This window comes from Sebastes fasciatus, chromosome 2 (assembly GCF_043250625.1).
Source record: "Sebastes fasciatus isolate fSebFas1 chromosome 2, fSebFas1.pri, whole genome shotgun sequence".
In the NCBI taxonomy this organism is placed as follows: domain Eukaryota; kingdom Metazoa; phylum Chordata; class Actinopteri; order Perciformes; family Sebastidae; genus Sebastes; species Sebastes fasciatus.
In genome coordinates this window covers 29,000,410-29,021,315 of record NC_133796.1, presented here as the reverse complement: position 1 = coordinate 29,021,315, position 20,906 = coordinate 29,000,410, and the positions used below count along the sequence as shown (strand labels likewise).

Sequence of the window (20,906 nt, the reverse complement as noted above, 5' to 3'; positions counted from 1 at the left end):
AGATTTTTTTTAATTGAATTTCAACTACTTCTCTCTGAAATACATCTGAATACGGTCTTATTTAAATATATTTTTAAGCCTAATAAAGAAATAAATTGCAAAAAAAATCTAACTATTAGAGAAATATGTCAAGAAATGGTTGTTAAATGCATTTTAAGAGCATAATGTTTTATCATTTTGGAGCAGGACATCAAGTGGAGACAGGTCAACTGTAAAAAAGGTCCAGTTTGGAGGAATATGCAGCTTTTGAATGGGAGACTTGGACACAAACAGGTCAGCACAATAAACCCTCTCTTTAAGAGGAAGTTATAGTAAGGACATTTGGTAATAATGTACATTTTAAATAACTTTTATTATACAATTTAAAAGGAATATTGAATGAGAGAATAAACTAGAGGTCCTCAGTGACTTTAACCACCTGTGACAATATTAAGTTGGTCAGTTTTAGCCAAGAAAACCAATTACAGCTTTCAATTTTCCATTATCAGCCTGAGTGCAGTTTTTTGTTCACCGCTTCATTAATCATTGATCAACTGCAATCTCTGCCTATCTTCACGTGAGGGCAAAGGTCAAGGTGTGTGGAACTATAACAAGCACAAAGAGGCAGCTTGTTCTGTCAGCACATGTACAGCAACATGATACCAACATGTCGCATCATAAACTGAGCATGAGCCTTTTTTAAAGTTGCTGTGTGAATTAGTGCCATCTTGACACCAACTGCATCTCAACACACTCATTCAATTTTAAAGCTGTTAGTGAGTTTACAGACATAAGGGGTGAAAAAAACACGGGTGTAAGGACCAGATTTTATTAAATGAATGTGACACGGCTCTTACAATCACTTTCTAGTCTTTTACCACATCTGTGCACATGGAGCAAAGCACCAGAAACAAGTATACTGGCAGATCTTGAGATTAAGAGCCCTTTCTGTTGGCTGGTAGCTAAACAAATCCTACCCTAAGTGGAAGATGTTAGAGTTTTTTTTTTACTATTATTATTTTGATAGCACAATTCCAGTATCAAAATAAATACCACAGATAAGAAAGAAAGTCACAAGATGTTAGTAACCCTGCCTACTAATCTTTGATTGCAATTACATTATAAAAACAGCACAGTGAGTTCATTCATTTATTCTTCAAGTGACGTAATAAATCTATCATATGCAGCTTGATCCATGAGGCCTTCGAGTTCTTCCGGCTTTTCAATCGTCATCTTGATTAGCCACCCTGAAAAGTAAGTGATCAAAATGTTATCATGAACAAGCGGTGATATACGTTATTCTGGTTTATTACACAGCTTTGTTGAATACTCGATTCTGATTGGTCAATCATGGCATTCTACGGTCTGTTATTTCTTTATAGCAGACCGTTGCTACTGGTGCCTACAAAGGAAACTTGTGAGCTTGTGTTTACAACGTGGGAAGTCGTGTACAGGATATTGAAGTGGTTAAGTCGTGAGAACACCGCTGTTAAGCAACGGCAATATTAACGTTACTGCCAGCGACTCGAAGCCACAGAGGCTAACAATTTAGCAAGCTAGCAAGTGTGAAATTATTCATTGTAAAATTACAATATATTAACTTATTGTGCACCGAAAAATTAACTTAAATTTCTGACAACGTCACCATCCCATTTCGGGCTGTGGCTCAGAGGGTAGAGCGCTTTGAGTGGTCGGAAGACTAGAAAAGCTTCATATAAACACAAGTCCATTTAGCATTTGAAGGCACCATATCTATAACAAACCGTTGCTATGGACGCAGTTCTGAGGTCAGACTCTGGAGGACTATTTTATTGTCAAATAATTGATTCCTTAGGTAAGTAGCAATGTAATAAGCAGGATAATGTACAGCTAGCAGGTGTTTGTTGTGAAATAAACCCCTACAGGGTGATGAGAGACCCCCCCGTCGGGATTTATTTCACAACAATGACCGGCTCGCTGGACACTATCCCTTACTTGGCAACTTGTTATCTATCTTGGCAAGAAATCTACTGGGAGAAAAGGACTAGAAAAGGACTAGAAAAGAACAGTGGCTGCAAGACACTTACCCTCTGCATAGCAGGCTTTATTCACAAGTCCAGGGTTATCTACCAGCTCCGTATTGATCTCAGTCACTTCTCCTTCCAGTGGAGAGTAGAGTTCACTGGCGGCCTTTACGCTTTCCAAGGCACCAAACTCCTCTAAAACACACACAAACAGACACAACATGACAAATACTTCTTATCACACCGCTTGAATTACTTTCAAAACAGTGCAGCGTGTTTCAGGCTCTTACCCAATTGTTCAAGTCTTTGGCCAACTTCAGGGAGTCCACAGTATACCACATCACCTAATGCTTCCTAAAAGGATAGAACACAATTATAACCTAACAAAGTACTACATAAAAGTGAGTAATCCAAGGATGTGTTACATGCATTTATGTATTTTGAAAAGGATATAAGGCTGCCTATATTCTATATTCACTATTGTCAATGAATCCCATGAAAAGGGCAAAGCCAACTATGCTTCAGTCCAGTGATTCCCAAATCTCTGTACACGTACTACTGGTGGTACGCTAGAGCCTTGCTAAAGTTGAACTCCAAGTCCTTAATTTAAAACCAAAAAATTGTCATTTAATTTAGTTTTATTACAGACAACAGTTATTTATTACACATACACATCACATTACAATGATGTTAACATTAGTTTTTATAGGCAGGGTGGTTGATCTTGAGAAACTAGCAAGAGTACACTCGATTTTTATAAATCCAACTGAAAAAAAACAGGTCTTTTCCAATGAAAATATTTAGCAGCACTAGCTCTAAAAGCCCCTAAATCTAGCGAGAAAGTCGCCGAGTCAGCAACAATGACAGTCCGCCCATTCAGGTCTCTCTCCAAAGCCATTCCCCCACAATTATCTTAATGAACGTGAACGGCAAACATGACTATTACTCACAGCTGTCAAGCTAGCAGCTTGTGGAAGACTCGGATGACGAGCAATGAGTGCACGGGCAGAGTGCACGTAGGCAGGTAGGCATTCGGCCCAACTAAAATGATTGGACGGGTTTATTAAAGTCCTGTGACGGCCACATATACCAGATTTCTTTCTCTTTTTTTGTCAGAGCATTTGATTTATTGATTGCTGTCGTGATGTAATGAGAATTTCAACTAATAAAAACAATTTTTTTTTTCTAAAATCTTTATCAACACTGCCTTTAATCCTTTAAGTATTTTAGGAATACAATTTGGTTGGACGTGACGTCTGACATAGCATGCACTAGTAACGTTAGCGTTATGCCGCCAATTCCTGTGCCACATGCCAGAGGAAGAGCAAAGGCTGGATATAGGTGAGGTTGCTCTTTCATTGTTACATTGTTGGTATCTGCAGTGGGAAGTGGGACTTGGTAATTTGGTTTGATACATCGTGGGAACTTCTGCTTCAGTCAGTCTCTCAACACTTTATGACTTCCCCAGCCTGTCCGGGGTTCTCAACCCCCAAGCCCATTCATTTCTACTGAAGACGGACATCTTTAAAAACAAGTCACAAATATATACTTCATTCTTTTAAAAAGTAATAATAATAATAATAATAATAATACAAATATATGGGCACTGTAGTTTTAAGCTAATATTACTCAAACAGGAGTAAATAGTGCATTTGCTGGGGATTATTTACAGCTGCAGATTAATACACATTTGGTGCCCTAGTGAGTATTTATAGCAGCAAGACAGTGACATGTCACCCAGTGCAATGGTGTGGCTCTTTTAACATGTTTTAATAGTTTCTGAGCAACAATGGAGCTCAATGCCACAGAGGAATACACTATACATAAGCCATACATAGACAATTCTTGTTAGTAGGATCAATTAATTGTTGGTTTTAGTCTTTTCATGCGGTTTGTTGACAATAAGCAAAATACAGAATTTCACCACTTATTCTTTAAGTCTATCGACATTTTTAAAAGGTTGCTTAGAGTCAGATTTGCAACAGGGCCGTCAGTGAAGACAAAATTAGCAAAGAGAAATCAAAACTAAATCAGAAATCACTTGTCTCAACTTGTCTAAAACTTTCTCCTGCTCATTCATACACAATAAACTGGAATAGCTGTACCCAGGGTGTTCATGCTTGCAGTAACTGAATGCATTGTCCTAGGCCATCAGAAATGACTACTATTAAGAACTTTCTATACTAACTATACATTTTTGGGCCACATTACAAGGCAGGTAAAATTGACCAGTTAGATGTAATATGTGGTATAATATAATATAATAGTATCCATAAACAGTATAAACTGGTTGGAGTTATGAGCTGTCTGCTATCCTGTGGTTTGTTATATCCATGCAGTTGAGCTAGTGGGAAATGGCACATTTGATTTTGGAATTTGAAGCCCTTACATGAGAATCAAATGCAGTGGCTGGCTCAAGATACTCCACTCAGTGATGTGCGATTGGAAAGCAAGCCAGTCTCCATGCCTTCGTACACAACAGCATGTAGGGAAGTGGACTAACCTGGACCTCAAAGACCAGGGACCTCATTTACAGTATCAACACTGTGTAGACTTAGACCCCCTTTACACCTGGTATTAATGTGTGTCTCCAGTGTCCATATGGAGATCAGATCGCTCTGTCTTAAAGGGCTGAGAGGAAGCCTCTGGAGGCTGCACTATGCATGGGCTGGCAGCTGGGCACTGCCGGAGAAGCAGTGCATAATGTGTGGACACAGCCGCCTTGAAACGCATGCCTGGATTATTCTGTCTGTGTACAGCATGTCTCATTTGCTGCTCCTAAATAACCGCTTATAGTCAAAATGTTCCCTTGAGGGACTGCAGGAAACTTCACTCCTTTAACATGGAGCAGTCCAAGATAAGGAAACTATTTGGACACCCTGTAATTGTTGAAGCTGTTTTAGACTCAACAAACTTTAAGGTGTTTTAGTGAACTGCAGGAACAGTGACTTGATGCATTAGTTTATAATTTCACAACACCCTGAGAAAACTATTAGTAGCCTAAAGTCTATAAAAGACTATCAGTGTTATCTATGGCAATTCTTGTTTCCTTTACAGCTTGCTCATTCGTTCTCCTGGGCCATGGGCTGGCGGTATTTAATTTATAGTTCACCTTTCCAAGATGCTGTGGGTACAACACAGGGTCAGAGTTCTGCTCAAAGTTCACATTGTAAAGTACAGTAGAAGTGCAGATTGATTAAGTCCACACACTCAGAAATAATCACATCAGTAGTTGATCATTTCTTTTTGAATGTAGTGGTGATATGAGGGTTAATAAATATAAACCGAGGCAGTAAAACACTGCAGGGTGAACATGTCTGAAAACGTTCAGCCTGATATTGAGGTAAGCTATCTGAATAGCTGAGAGTATTGGAGGAGCAGCGATCCTGTCTTGAACCGAGCTAGACAATCAATGTTTGACAATGCAAATTAGAAACAAGCAAACAAACACAGTAGTTCGAGTTTCTCCTCTGTGTCTTCACATCTCCGTCTTGCACCACCACGTCCGTTCAGCAGCAGAGATCAAATCGTTTGAACTTTCGTTTTGAGTGGCAAACCTGAATGGTGCCCACTGTCACTGCTCAACATATGAAAACAACGCCTCCATGTATAGTAATAATCTCTAAAAGCTTTATTCAAGCCAAAGACACCGGCCTTCATTCAAAGCTTTGAACGTCCATAAGTAAATAAGTGCCTGCCCTTGAGATTTTCTGCACACCACTGTAGTTTGGCGATAATCAATTGTCTCAAACAATAGTCATAAAACAGTAAATTAGCTTGTTATAGGACAGTTGCTGCAGGTGAGGACAAAGTGCAGTACTGAACTGCAGACATTAGCATGTCACTATTTGAAGATTGCCATCAGTAAACCTCTGAACCAAGTGTGTCATAAATCAATGGTTAGTAAGTAGACCGGACGACCTACCTGAGCGTAATTGCTGATACCAACTGTGCCAATTCCATCTTCCACTCGCACCCACTCGTGCTTATCTGTGAACTTTAGGGCTGCGGAGAGAACAAAGGAATCATTTAGCTTGGAACAGATTAATTAATTAGTGAGAGTCAACAATAGGGCCAATCCGAATGCTTCGAAGTTTTGACCGTTGCCATGGTAACCGACCTCCAAATCAGTGTTTTAATGTTTTGTTTTTGTTTTTATATATAAGTATGTAATAATAATGCACAAATCCGGAAATAGTTCATGAAATAAGGAACAATCCCACAACATTATTCATTATTCAAATTCAGCATTAATTATTATTAGTTATTCTCAGATGGATATCGCTGTTTTTTAATGTGTAGAGGTGCATGTGTGCCCACCAGAGTCAAATCACATAATTTGGATGTCCTAAGAACATTTTACTGTACTATGGACCAAAGCTGAAGAGTAGGCGGTTTCTTATGAAACACTGTGTGCTGTCAATTAGAAATAAAGAATCTGGAGTTTGCTGGTTACAATGAGACAACCACAAAATGAACATGTCAAATCACGAGCGTTTTGCAGATGCAGTTTTGCATCCTGACCATTAATCAATCTTTATTTATGTAGCACCTTTCGAACAAATCAAATGCACTTCAAAGTGCTATAAATAAATTGACAAATGTCATAACAATCAACAGTTACTTAAAGTAGTAAAATGTGGATAAAACAAAATGAGTAAAATAAGAGTATAAATAATAAAACCACTTAAACTGTAAAACACTACATGAAAGCCAGAGTCAATAGATGGGTTTTTAGTTTACGTACATACGTCTGGAAGGCTGTTCCAGCGGCTTAGAGCTTAATGGCTGAAAGCAGCATCGTCAAATCAATTTTTTCTGTTTTGTGGAACAACTAAAAGAAAAGAACCAGAGGATCGGAGGGGTCTTCCTGGTTCATAAACCAAAAGTATTTCTCAGAGGTAGTCTGGTGCACGGCCACGCAGTGCCTTAAGAAATTTAAATCAATATGAAAACTAAGAGGTAACGAGTGTAAAGACTTTAAAATAGGCGTAATGTGTGCTCTTCTGTGGGTCTTATTCAGCACCCGAGCAGCAGAATTTTGAATTAGTTGTAGTTGATTTATTGTGTTCCTCGGTAGACCAGAGAGGAGAGCTTTACAATAATCTAGCCTGCTAGTTATAAAAGTGTAAATCAGTCTCTCTGAGTGGCTCAAAGAGAGAAATGGCCTCAGTTTGGAGATGTTCTTCAAATGATAAAATGCTGTTTTGTGACACCCTGCACATGAGCCTTGAAATTAAAATCTGAACCAAATATCACTCCTAGATTTCTTGGTTAAGGTTTAGTCCTACTGCATTCAGTGTTTTGACAAAAAGGGTGCAATGTCTGGTTGAGCCTGAATTAATAATAATAAAACAAACTGGAGTTAGAGCCTTTTCATTCCAAGCTCATGCTGTCATCTTTACAATACCCCTAAGGGAAGAATCACAATGCCTCAACAATTTCCAGCGTTGGCATGGCATCTGACCAAGCCGAAAAATACAGGTTTGAACCAGATTGTGAACTGTGGCAAGATTTCTGATGCATGGCCGGGGAGAGCAGAGTCAGTCCTGAGAGCTGAATACTCCTGCTGTAACGGCTGAAGTCACGTTTTTTCTAATTATTAAGATAAGATAAGATAAGATAAGATATTCCTTTATTAGTCCCGCAGTGGGGACATTTGCAGTGTACAGCAGCAAAGGGGATAGTGCAAAAAACAAGATGCATCAGCTAACACAGTAAAAAAAAAAAGAGCTAAACAAAGTGTAACAAAATATGAACCATTTAAATAGAAGGAAGTATAAAAGAAAAAGGAGCAGTATATACAGTATTGACAATAAACAGACTATTAACAAAATTGCACAAATGTGGTAAAATGGGTGAGAGCCTTAAAAAAAGGGCTGTAACATTGCACAGGCTGGCAGACTAATAAAAAGCAATAACTAGGAGAGAATAATTAAATTGTTTAAATTCTAGACCACATGAACACATGACATTCATCACTCCATCATGGGTGACTTTAATAAACTACTGCTTGGTGCACGAGACATGTAGCCTTGGTAATTAAAGAAACAAAAAAAGAAATGCATTAATAAATAAATAATAAGACTGCACTCCATAGTAGCTCTAGGGATCATCATCAAATATCATTTGCATGTTATTTTCTACCCTCTTTTATTTTTTGTTATTATATTATTTGATTTAGAATTTAAGTTATCTTTCCTATCCAATTGTGCCTTGTATGTTAGAAGTATTGAGTTTAGATTATAATGCCTTAACGTTTGTAAATTAAATATCTTCAATAACAAAAAAAAAAAAAAAAATGTAGCCTTAGTAATCTGTTGTTTCCGGTCATTTATAACATCCTAATTTGGAGCGTGGGTTTCACTGTTTTCCATGCTAAAGTTTTAGTGTTTGACAGCCACCTCCGAGTTAAAAACAAACTTTCCTCCCTGTTGCATTCCTCTGCCTTCCCTTGCTGGGAAAGTTAGTACTAACTGCGTGAGTTGTTTGTCCCATTACAGACAGACAGACAGGAATGTGTGAGACCAGCCGCAGCAGCAGCAGTCCGCATGTTAGTTAGTTAGTTAGGATGTAACACTGCAGCTCCTGTTTGTTAGTGTGTCTCTGTGTGTTTTGTTACCTGTGGACAGCAGGGCCGAGGTGGAGCTCAGTGTCCGCGGAGAGTCGCTCCTCCACAGCAGCAGCCGGGTCGCTGGAAGCTGCACCGCCGACGACAGCTGAGGCAGTCTGGGAGAAAAGTTAGCAGAGAGGAGGCACCGCAGCGCTGCTCGCATCGCCATCTTCACTCAGCCTGTGTGTGCGTGTGTGTGTGTGTGAGGCCAGTGCACTTACACTTGACCGCGGGAGCGCGCACCATCCCACAGTGTGCGGGCTCCCGCTGTGAGGGAGGAGGTAGGGAGGAGGGAGGAGGGAGGGAGGAGGCTGGGTTCAGTTTGGGTTCACACTGGTGAGTAAACGTTAACTTTATTGCGAAATAATTTACTTTTTTTCCACTTATTAATCACTACAAAGATCTTATAACTTTACTTTAATATAAAAGTAAACCTGGTTGCTTCCGACATGCCATACTAGCATGCTATTTAGTACACTAAGTATGTGAGATATTTTAGTATGTAACCAAACCTTATAGTATGAAACCAGTAGTAGTACGCGTACTATTTCAGGGGAAATATTTTTTTCAATAAACTTTATTTTAAATTTGTAAACAATACAAAAAACAATTAAATCAACACAGGTAAACAATAAATATAAAGGAAATAAAAGGATAAATACTAATACTAAAATAAGTACTCCCTCAGATATCGTGGTGTACAAATATGGAACACCAAATACAAGTTATCAAGAGCTCGTTATCCTTAGAACATTTTAAAAGGAAATTATCATCACATTTAATTAATGATGTCTAATTATCTTTTGATATGTTTAGATATATTTTCTTTTTTTTCTGTACTGTTTTTTGTATGTATTTCATTGTTTTTATTGGATTGTTTTCCAATGTTTGGTTGTTTTTTCCTGCACATTTTGTGTACTTCTTGTTGTTGTTTAACTTTTGTTGTTTTTATAAAATTATGTTAGTTTAGATCTTTCTTCCTTTTTTGTTATTGTTTTTTGTTCTCCTGGGGTTGGGGGGAGGTCCTTTGTATAAGCCTGTAAGGCTCCTTGACCTCTCCTGACACATTTCTTGTTTTTTTTTTTCATTGACTGGATTTTGTGCAGTTTTATATATGTGCAAATAAATAAAAAAAAAAAATAAATTAAATTAAATAAATTTAAAAAAAAGTAACAAAACACAAAGCATGCCAGGGGTAAATAGAAATAAATAAATAATAGTAACTTAGGTAAAAACATTAAAATGGGAGCACAAACTCACAGTTTTACTAGCCTTTTTTGTTTTTTGCAGAAGATATTGTCTTAATATAGTTCAATTTAAATGTGTAAAATGGCCTAACTGGTATCAGTAGCTGTCATAAATGTAAGGGAGTAAAAAGTACAATATGTTCCTCTGAAATGCAGAAGAAGAAATTAGAAGAAATATAAAATACTCAAGTAAACTAGAACCTATAATGTACATAAGTACAGTAATTGAGTACTGCAAATACTTAGTTACTTTCCTCCCCTGCAAATTAATACATTTATAAACAAATAATATGTCTGTCTTCTGTTGCAGCACTGACTGAAGTGTGGGGCAGTTCATTTTTACCTTGACTTACCATTCAGAACCAGTCAACACAATCAAAGCAGTTATGTGAACAGGCCTATTTATGGGTTGTGGCTAGAGTCCCCAGTTCATCTTAATTAGCTACTTAAGGACCAGCCAATCAGGTGAGGAGACCATTAGTCCTGTAGCTAACATGAGAGGATGTGAAGGTTACCTTGGTGGCCTGCAGCCTCATAACCAAAAACATCAAGTACCTGAAGTCTACTGCGAGCTTTGTGGCAGACATCAAACCTGGAGATGAGACTTCATATTATTCTTAACATTTTCATCCAGAGAGGAAACAGAGCCAAAAAGAGAGTTCACCCAGCTACAGAGGTCCTACAGAGCCTGAAGAGAAAATCCAGTGTTCAGATTTTGGTTTTGGGACAGGGGTGGGAAAGATCCTTTTATGTTGCTCTACTACAGGGGGCAAAACAATGTGTTAAAGTACTTTTAATTAGACAGAAATTATGGGAAATAAAAATAATTGTAAGATGGAATATGACAAGACACTAATTAATGATTAACAAATCATAGATTCTTCTAATTTCATTTAAAAATGCAGTCTAAAGACAGCCTAGTGAAATATAATAGCTAATTGCCATTTAATTACAATTTTATGCCTAGTTTTTTTCTTGCATAACTTACTGTAAATTTTGATTAAGCCATTTATTCAGCTGCAAGGTCAGTGTAACTATGCCAGACCCCATGCTCCTTCACAGTGGAAGAATAAATAAAGTATCATCTTGAATTCATGTAGATAATAATTCAAATGACGTGTCTCATTTAGAGAAAAGAGGGGTTAACATCGTTATTACTACCAGGATTATTTAAATCAGTGAGCTTCAAAGCCACTATAAACATATAAAACTTGTAGGCTCTTGAAATGCATTGAATTTTGTTCTATAAACAGACCACAAACATCACAAGAGAGCAAACCATGTTGATTCATATGCACTTTATTCAGACACAATGTTTAAATGTCTTGGCAGAGGAAAATTGCTTGAAAAATCTCAGACAAGGAATACAAGCAGACCTGGTAAAAACAGATGAATATACTGAGAATCACTGAAAATATCAGAGATGCTTGAGCTTTGTTATGTGGTGTATCTATAGAATCAAGCACCCCTTGAAGTATCTCAAAATATATTCAAAGATATTCATCAACAGCAGATCACACATGACTTCCTGATCAAATACCATCCATTAACTGTCTGGATGACAATGAGGATTAAAATGTCTCAAACGAGGAGGACGCAGCAAATATGATCGCAAAAGTGTAAGAAATACAAAAAAAGAAGAAGCATTCATAATTGTTTAGCACGGGATCATGTAACTGAGACAAGATGATTTCCCTTAATGCCAGCGAGGACCGAGCCTTTGACAGACTAACATGGATAAAACACAAGGCTCCACTGATGACCACAGTGAGGTAAAGGCTCCTACTTCATACTGACTCCTGCACAGATCTGAGAGCAGGAGAGGCCAGAGGTCATGTCATTAGACGGAGGTGCCCTCTACGGGCGCTGATGTTTTGTTGTCGTCAGGCTTCATGGCGGGGAACAGCAACACCTCCTGGGAGAGAACAAAACTGTCAGCTGAGGGTTTCATGTCTTTCAGCATGAACATAAGAGACGACCATACTGCAGCTCATGTATGTGTGCATGCAGTGCAGGAAATGTGCTTTCCTAATGATGTTATCTCTTTAACCCATTGTTCTTTATGCCCTTTTAATCCAGTGTTCTCTTGTTGTATTTCAGTCTGAACGAAGCCTAAAGTCCGCTTGCACCTCGACAATGCACCGAGGGAAGACGCCATGTGGTCACATCTAAATATAATGTTTCTGCTTTCTAAATGTGAACATGTAGACTATAGACTGTACTTGTTTCACAGTACTAATGACTGGAAAGAAGACAGCACTAAACAACTGTCCAGTATAGAATGAAGTAACTTTTCTTCATTTGTTTTTACCAGCGAGGTTTACCATAAGTTTGGGTCTACATCTATGACTGGCGAAATCTCTTCTTCAGTAAATCTCACTGGACAGATTGTGTTTTGACACTGTTAAAGTTCAGTGTCAGTTTGACTCTAAACGTTAACACAGTGCCCTATGTTACCAATCAGAGCTGGAAATTACAGTAAGTAGTGAGACTCTTATAGTGTAAACAAACTCTTAGTTAATTAGATAAATCTGTCGTTTTGGTCTTAGTCGACTAAGATTTCTTTAGTCGATTTGTTATTTTTCATGCTTTTTTTCATGCTGAATGACTTATTTCCAAGACATTTATGAGCACATCTCTGGTAAACACAAGATTTAAAGTGGTGCAGTAGTGTGATTCTCTGCGAAGAAACTAACACTAACTGACTAATCGCTGAGTTGACAAAATCTCATGAGCGTTAGTCAACTAAGAATTTCTGTGGTCGACGACAGCCCTAATTTACATTCAGTGTTGCTCACCAAAAAGCATTGTTTGTATCCCTGAGGTCTAACAAAGTTGGCGAGTACATTTTCTTCCGCATAAAACATTTGCAAGCTGCATTGCAGTAGATTTTTAGTAGTATTTACACCCATGTTTACTAGCTTGCTGTCTTTTTCCCTGCTTTTGTTGCATATTTTGTTGAATTACCACCCTCTGTTGATCAGTGTAATAGCATGCGTGCACGTGAGTGTACGAGGCAAACAAAAGGAGGACCCGCTAATAGAAACAGCTCCATAGCGCTACTAGTTGTCAAAACTCCACAGGGAACCTTTAATTCTCATTTTCTATCTCTATTTTGTCATTGAGGTACAAGGACTTCAAAGTGACTGCATCTGCTAGCATCATGACTCCTACGACAGCTTTACCTTGATGTTGTTGGAGTCAGTGAGGAACATGGCGACTCGATCAATGCCCATCCCCCAGCCGGCAGTCGGTGGCAGTCCGTACTCCAGAGCTGTGCAGAAGTTCTCATCAACGAACATGGCTTCATCATCCCCCTCAGCTTTGGCCTGAAAAAGATCAAACTCAAATTAATAACATGCACTAATATAAACACTGCAACAGTAAGGAGCCTGAACCTTCAGATAATGGGACAATGTACCAGGGGAAAAAAACAGTCCATGCTTGTATACACACCAAGGCTTGTTGCTCGAAAAGCTCCCTCTGTCTGATCGGATCATTCAACTCAGTGTAAGCATTGCAGATTTCCTTCTTCATCACAAAGAGCTCAAAGCGCTCCGTCAGCCCTTTCTGTGTTCTGTGCCTGTAACAGTTGAGGAAGTGTCAGCATGAACTGGAGCATCACATATTTAAAAGGATGAATATGAGGCTTAAACGAGGGGTTTCTCACCATTTAGCTAAGGGACTCATGATCTGAGGGTGATCACAGATGAATGTGGGGTTGATACAGGTGACCTCAAGGTAATCTCCAACCATCTGTGGGGGGAAAAAGTCATTAGTAAAGTCTGCATAGTAAAAAAACAAACGGAAAAAAAGTAATAAACTGTACAACAGAAGGCGATGGTGATGTTCATGAATGGAGGACCTTGTCAAGCAGGCGGGCGGTGGTTCTGGGTGGAGAACAATCAACCCCTTTCTGTGCACACAGGTCGTCAAAGAATTTACGCGTCTCTGAAGAAAAAAAGAGAGAAAGAGAAATCTGCTGTTAGGATAAAAACGTGAAATATAGAAATGACATGAAGAATAAGCCCTACATGTGTGAAAGACAGAGTGAGAGAGAGATAATGTCACAGAAACAAAGTGGTTTATTTAAATGGAGATAAAAGGGTTCAAAACATTGCCTCAAAGAGAAAAGAAAGAAAACAACAAAAGCTACAGAGGCAGTTGTCTTCTCACGTTAAGTCTATCTCTACATTTCTACAGATTCTCACCATCGCTGTCGTAGCTGTCAGTAGGAGGGAACTTCACTCCCATGATCTTCTCCAGGTCGTGTGTCATGCTCAGTCTTCTGAACGGCGGCGTGAAGTCGATCTCATGGGCCGGTCCCTCCGGACCGTCAGGGTGATAAGTCACCTTGTATCCTCCAGTGATGCGCTTCACCATTCCTGAAGCAAAGAGGAAACCACTGAGTTAAGTAGAGCAGCTTTACTATTTGTTCTTTGGACACTTTTCCTGTGACAAAACTGTGAAGACATTGAGAGGAAATGCACTCTGGCCAATTTATACAATAAAATATACAATAAATTCCTGTTGTGATAGTGCCATCCTCAATGACAGACATGAATGAATACATTGCATGTTATCAGTGTTTCTATACAACAGTTACATGCCAACTAGGCTTGCCGCGGTAGTCTGTGTTACACGGTGTTTGGGCACACACAGATTACATTACCTGCCCACCGTCGTTTGGCTTTTTTATAGAATTAAAATCTATTTAGTTAATTAGGCGGAGGATTTGGTGTCGAAGTGAAAAGCAAAAGCGCCTATTTGGTAATCTTTGAGTTTTAAACCCAATGCTATAAGGGAACCATGACGTTAATGAGGCAATCACTGAGCGGAGGACGGAGCGGTCACAGCCGGTGTGCGCGGCGGGGTGACGCTACGTGGAAACCTGCGGCCCCGCAGCAAAAGCTGGACCAGAGAGGCCAGACACACAGACATCCTACGTTAAAGATCAAAGTAAGCACGCTACACATATTGACCGTCATGTTTTCTTGTAAAATGTCCGGCGTAATCTGTAACACCGATGTTGTCAGAAGTTTATTAACCGGTGAGAAAATTTCCTCACCATCAAATCCCTACAGCTAACCTGCTAATTATCGGTTTAACAGATTTTTTGTGTGGAATATTCTCCTAATCCCAAATGGTATCTGTGGCAATTTACAGGGTCGGGCTCTCAGGTTTTTGCTAATCACTGCTGTTACTTTCTATTAACTATTTCTCACTATGTGTTTTCACTTACCTGAGAGTAGTTTCTCTGTGATGTCCATCAAGTCATTGTAATCTGCGTAAGCCATGTAGAATTCACAGGTGGTGAACTCTGGATTGTGAGTAAGATCGATGCCTTCGTTCCTGAACTGACGACCAATCTCATACACTCTGTCCAGTCCACCAACCACAAGCATCTGTGGGAAAGTTGTGATGAGGAGCGTTAATATCTGACAACATGAAACAAACCCCTTCAATTATAGTGAAGTATACAAAACGTATTAGCGGTACAAAATATTCACAAACCTGACTTTGAAATGACACAACACATTAACTAAAATATTCCCCCTGGAAGTGATTGATTACTGAGAAGGATGGCTCTTGAAAAGCAGATTACCTTGTGGTAGAGCTCAGGGGCAATCCTCATGTACAGGTTCATATCCAGATCATTGTGGTAAGTAACAAATGGACGGGCCACTGCTCCACCAGGAATAATGTTCATCATTGGTGTCTCAATCTAAAGTAACAACAAACACATTTTTGTAAAAATTCAAATATAAATCTGTGTAAACAAACTTTTTTCCATTCAAACTAAAGACTTAAATATACTGTTCAATTGATTAGTTGTGTGACGTTGTCAGTTTGGATGTCTCAATACACTACAGACACCAATTCTTACCTCCAAAAATCCCAGCTGGTCCAGGAAGCTGCGCAGGTATGTGATGATTTTGGAGCGAGTTACAAACTTTTGCCTCACGTAGTCGTTGAGAATCAGATCCAAGTAGCGCTGGCGGTATCGCGTTTCCTTTGTGAGAAAGATTAGACAGCGGTGAGAAAATAAATGCTTCAGCATTGGTTACCGCTGTTGTAACGACTGGTCACTTTGTCTTCTTCCTATCAACACAGGATACTGTGAGCAAATTCAATAAAATTAACATCACTTTAAAGGCTAACATCGGTATTTTTCAACCTGGACCTGGGGTCCTTGCCATAATGTTTTATTTGTTGTCTTATAATAACAATCTGAGACTTTCAGTGGCAAAAACAAGCACTTTTAGTGAACGTAACATTACACTGACGCTGCTCACTTGCCCTCTCAGCTCATTTCGCAGCTGCCGTCTACAGCGCTCTCGCTCAATACTGAACAAATTTCCAGGTTTAAAAATACCAAAGTTACCCTGACCACTGAAAAGCTTTGAGGTTTTCCACCTATGTGACATTGCAACTGGGGCTGACGGATATAAAAAAAGACAATTTCTAAACTGTAAAAGCCACAAATCTTTCAGGTAACATTGCACCAGATAAACTGGAATCTTCCCTTCAGGCACATAATTTATGAGAGCAAACGTTCTTACGGTTAAACTTTGACTTGTCATAGCAGGAAAAACATGAGTGGATCTTCTTTATCTTAATCTTAGATACATTTTTGTGTACTTATGTACTTAGACATATGCTTTCTAAATGTTTGCAGAAACACGTGATTTAGTGTCTTTTTGCAAACAAAGGTGCAGGGCGTCTCTCACTAATTCAGAGTGTCTCATCATGATGGGCATTACCTTGTCTTTGAGGCCAAAGTGGAGATGGGGCAACATGTGCAAACATGGTGACAGCAGCATCATCTCGCTGGGAACGATGCTCAACTCCCCTTTCTTTGTCTTCCCTGGGTTACCGCGGACACCGATTATATCACCGCGGCGCAGTTTGTTGTTGATGGCAGCAAAGGCCTCCTCAGACGTGTAGCTCCTGACAGAGTAAGAGAAGATAGGCAGAAATTAACTCACTGCACTCTTAATTATCCACATGGCGAAAAACAAATAGTTAGTGGAGCGATAATATACTGAATAACATTTCACTATGAAAATGTGGTGATATAAATAATCTGGCTGAAACAACCACATCAAGTAATCTTGATTGTGAGTTGAGTGGTTTGGGATGTTTACCCCAGTAACAGGACGGAATTTGCTGCAATAACAAACACTGACTCAATGTGAAACTTACCTAGAACTTTCACTTTCACTATTTTCCCCCACACCCTTCTCCTTTTCAGTTCTCTGTATGAATCTCTGCCTGCAGCCTCTAAAATGCTATTTTTTTTTACCATGGCTATCATTCTGTACCTTGAGTTCGCCATAACTTGCAACTTGACGCCTTCACCTCGCAGGTCGTAAAAAATCAGCTTGGCACCAGAAGCCCTCTTGGCATGGACGCGGCCTGGAAATCATATATCAAGTTTAGCTGCACATTCTACCGCTGGAGTACACTGCACATACAAAACGGACAATACATTTAAGATCATAAAACAATACTGGTACCTGCCACATTGAGAACAACATCAGACAGTTGGTCTCCGGGCTGCAGGTGATTGTATTTCTCGATGAACTCTGTGAGCGACAAGTCCACATGATACTTGTGAGGGTACGGGTCCTCCGCTGTGCCCTTCAGGTCCTGGATGGCCTGGGTGCGGATCTTGTAGTATTGCTGTGTTAGAGGGGAAACAGATAATTGTATTTATGCATCAAAACATTAAGCGTATAATAAGCAAAGAGTATGATCATGACAGGAAAATCTCACATTTGGGTCAAGCGTCTCCTCATCCAACTCAGAGGCATTTTCCGCTCCTTGGTCATTGGATTCCTTCTTTTGCTCCACCCTTTCTTCTTTCTCGGCTGCCTTCTTATCAGCTTTCATTCGTCTCTTCAGCTCACTGATAAGAAATTAACGATCAACAAAGGAATCAAAGATGAGTCATATAGGTTTGGTATTGTTTGCTGTCAATGATGCAACGACAACTGACATTGCATGGATGTTCAAACTGTTTAACTACGGGATTTCCCACAAAACCACACTGTACATTTTATTCTATTCCGGTGTTTAAACCCCCCCCAAAAAAACAAGGCCACGACACAATCAACTAATAAGACTCATGCAGAAAGGGAAAGGGGACCGCATTCTCTCTGGTGACAAAAGGTTGGTTGTTTTTCTCATTGGAATGGAAAAGCCACCAACCTTTTGTCACCTCTCCAACGAATCCAGTAAATTTGAGCTGGGACTGCAGCTGTACATGGAGGTGCTGCACATTTTAACCACTGTGCCCTGACCCCAAAGGCTTGGCACAGCTGCTGCCTGGCTGCCCTGACCAGACACAGCATGCTGAGCTACCACAGTCAGCGGACACACCTGAGAAAATAGACATATAATATATATACAACAGCATATACTTTGTCCCCCGAGCCATCAAACTGTACAACACCTCTCTAGGGAGGGGGTGGTCTGCAGGACAGATAATAATGCACTATACTCATTTTTATCAGTCTCTTCTGCACTATATTCATTTTTTAGTAGTCCTGTATCACAGCTGTTACCCTGCACTATATTCAGTTTTAACAGTTTTCTTCATCTCCTTGTATTTTTATATCTGGTATATTTTTTTGTACTTTGCACTACTAACTTTTGTTACTGCCTTTTTACTAACATGTTTTGCACTATGGAGCTGTGATGCTGGAAACTTGAATTTCCCTCTGGATCAATAAAGTTACTATCTATCTATCTATCTATCTCTCTATCTATCTACAGCAGAGTCTGTCTTTGGCCCACCAGGCACATTTAAACATTATATAACTCTATAACTCTACTAGTCTGCACCAAGACCCCTCTCCTGAGCACTAATCCAGTCATTAGGGTAAAAACACTTATATGAAAAGCTAAACTAGTAGAGAATTTGACATTAAATTAGGATTATTTTCACTTTCGGTTAGCCATGGGTGTGTCAGAGAGCATACCGTTACTAATAAAGAAAGTCAAGACAAACCAAGGAAACAAACTGTGCAACACCTCTCGAGTGGGGGGGGACGACGACGACGACGACGACAAAGGAGGGCGGTCTGCAGAACAGATAATAATGCACTATACTCACTTTTAATAGTCTCTTCTTCTGTGCTATATTCACTTTTGTTAATAGTCCTGTATCACAGCTGTTACTCTGCACTATATTCAGTTTTAACAGTTTTCTTCATCTCTTTGTATTTTTATATCTGGTATATTTTTTTGTACTTTGCACTACTAACTTTTGTTCTGCCTTTTTACTAACATGTTTTGCACTATGGAACTGTGATGCTGGAAACTTGAATTTCCCTCGAGATCAATAAAGTTACTATCTATCTGTCTATCTGTCTGTCTCTCTGCAGCAGAGGCTGTCTTTGGCCCACCAGGTTAATTTAAACACTCTATAATTCAACTAGTCTGCACCAGGACACCTCTCCTGAGCACTAATCCATTAGGGTACAAACACTAATATAAAAAGCTAAACTCGTAGATAATTTGACATTAAATTAGGTTTATTTTCGGTTTCAGTTAGTCATGGGTGTGTCAGAGAGCATAATGTTTCTGCTAGCAGATAAAGAAAGTCAAGACAAACCAAGGACAACACAGTTAGCATCATTTAAGACTTGTTTAGACGCTTTTATATCCCTAAAATACATAATAACAAAGCACTCTGCTGGAGTAAAATGACACAATTAAATATAACATAAGCTAATATCTAACGAACACAAGAAGAAGAAGAAAACCACACGATTTCACCATCAATGTGTGGAGGGGATTTCTGTTGAATGTATTCTGGATCTTGTAGTTTTACTGATTCGTAAAAGCCACTATCCTGATTGGCTTCAGCTCACGTCCAGGACTACAACTACCAGAGGCACACAACCGAACTGCATCCTGGGATACGTAGTCTTGTGCTACGTCTCTCTCCATATGGAGCCCTTTACTTTCGCTATCATCTCCTGACCTGATGCAACGCGGCGTTATATTGCATAGTTACATTGAAACGGTCATAACTGTTAAAACAGTAAATGACGTTAAAGCGTTGAGAACGGTTAAAATGCGATAGGAGACAGGTATTAGCTTACTTTTTGCTGACTTTATCTCCGTCCACCGCTGTCACGTCGGCCATGATGCTATGCTGCGCTGAGAAAGATCAACTGACGAGAACACACCGCAAACAACGCGAGAACTCGATGGAGCGTTGAGGTGACTGGTTGAGTGTCTGAAATCTGGAGACTGGAATCAGAGGAGACGAATGCTTCACTAAATACAAGCACATCAAGGGGCGGGATAATGTAGGCCCGGTGAAACTGAAAGAATGCACTAAATGTTAATCATAGAAAGTTGTTTATTAAATTGAGTCAAAGAGGGGTGCCCAATTACATAGTGAGAATCCTGATTTACTGGTATTCTCAGCAGACCATGCAAGTTAAATGGGGCATCAGTGTCTCAGCCTCATTTGGGGTTAGCAATGCTGTCAGACAAGGGGGAATTTTGTCCCCACTTCTTTTTAATTTATATATTGATGGTCTCTCCAAGCGATTGAAAGCCTGTAACGCTGGGTGCATGGTTGGGAATACTTTAGTGAACCATATCATGTATGCTGATGATCTTGTGGTCTTTAGTCCAAGTAGAGCTGGTCTTCAGCAGCTCCTCAATGTCTCTTCTGTGTATGGTGTGGAACATGATATATCCGATACAATGCCAGTAGGAGTGTATAGTCATGATCTGCTTAACGAAGGAGGACAAATGTCTAACATTTCCAGACTTCAAATTGTCTGATAACAATCTTTTTAAACATTTCCCCAACCCTCCCCCTCCCTAGAGAGGTGTTGTACAGTTTGTTTCCTTAGTTTGTCTTGACTTTCTTTACAACATTATGCTCTCTGACACACCCATGGCTAACCGAAAGTGAAAATAAACCTAATTTAATGTAAAATTCCCTACGAGTTTAGCTTTTTATAGCAGTGTTTTTACCCTAATGACTGGATTAGTTCTTCAAGTTTAGTATGTGTTCAGATAGAGTGAAGATGT

General features: G+C 39.4%; 2 protein-coding genes across 3 annotated transcripts; both read right to left on the bottom strand.

Moving 5' to 3' along the window:
• Positions 1-794: 794 nt before the first annotated feature.
• Positions 795-8,861, bottom strand: gcshb (glycine cleavage system protein H (aminomethyl carrier), b). The gene is made up of 5 exons (XM_074617686.1): positions 8,605-8,861; positions 5,908-5,987; positions 2,273-2,336; positions 2,046-2,177; positions 795-1,226 (listed from the first exon to the last, which is right to left on the bottom strand). Exons 1-5 carry the CDS (start codon positions 8,762-8,764, stop codon positions 1,129-1,131), a joined length of 534 nt encoding a protein of 177 aa, XP_074473787.1. The 5' UTR covers positions 8,765-8,861; the 3' UTR covers positions 795-1,128.
• A 2,264-nt stretch (positions 8,862-11,125) lies between these two features.
• On the bottom strand, positions 11,126-20,116 carry kars1 (lysyl-tRNA synthetase 1). 2 transcript variants are annotated; one of them, XM_074617653.1, is made up of 15 exons: positions 19,958-20,112; positions 18,057-18,227; positions 17,622-17,754; positions 17,363-17,528; positions 17,168-17,261; positions 16,607-16,793; positions 15,730-15,855; positions 15,448-15,567; positions 15,085-15,247; positions 14,054-14,227; positions 13,708-13,793; positions 13,513-13,598; positions 13,299-13,425; positions 13,028-13,171; positions 11,126-11,757 (listed from the first exon to the last, which is right to left on the bottom strand). In XM_074617653.1, exons 2-15 carry the CDS (start codon positions 18,197-18,199, stop codon positions 11,683-11,685), a joined length of 1,824 nt encoding a protein of 607 aa, XP_074473754.1. In that variant the 5' UTR covers positions 18,200-18,227; positions 19,958-20,112; the 3' UTR covers positions 11,126-11,682. The 2 variants fall into 2 exon arrangements, with proteins under 2 accessions (XP_074473754.1, XP_074473762.1); XM_074617661.1 differs by lacking the exon at positions 18,057-18,227 and having other exon boundaries at positions 19,958-20,116.
• Between the last annotated feature and the right edge of the window lie 790 nt (positions 20,117-20,906).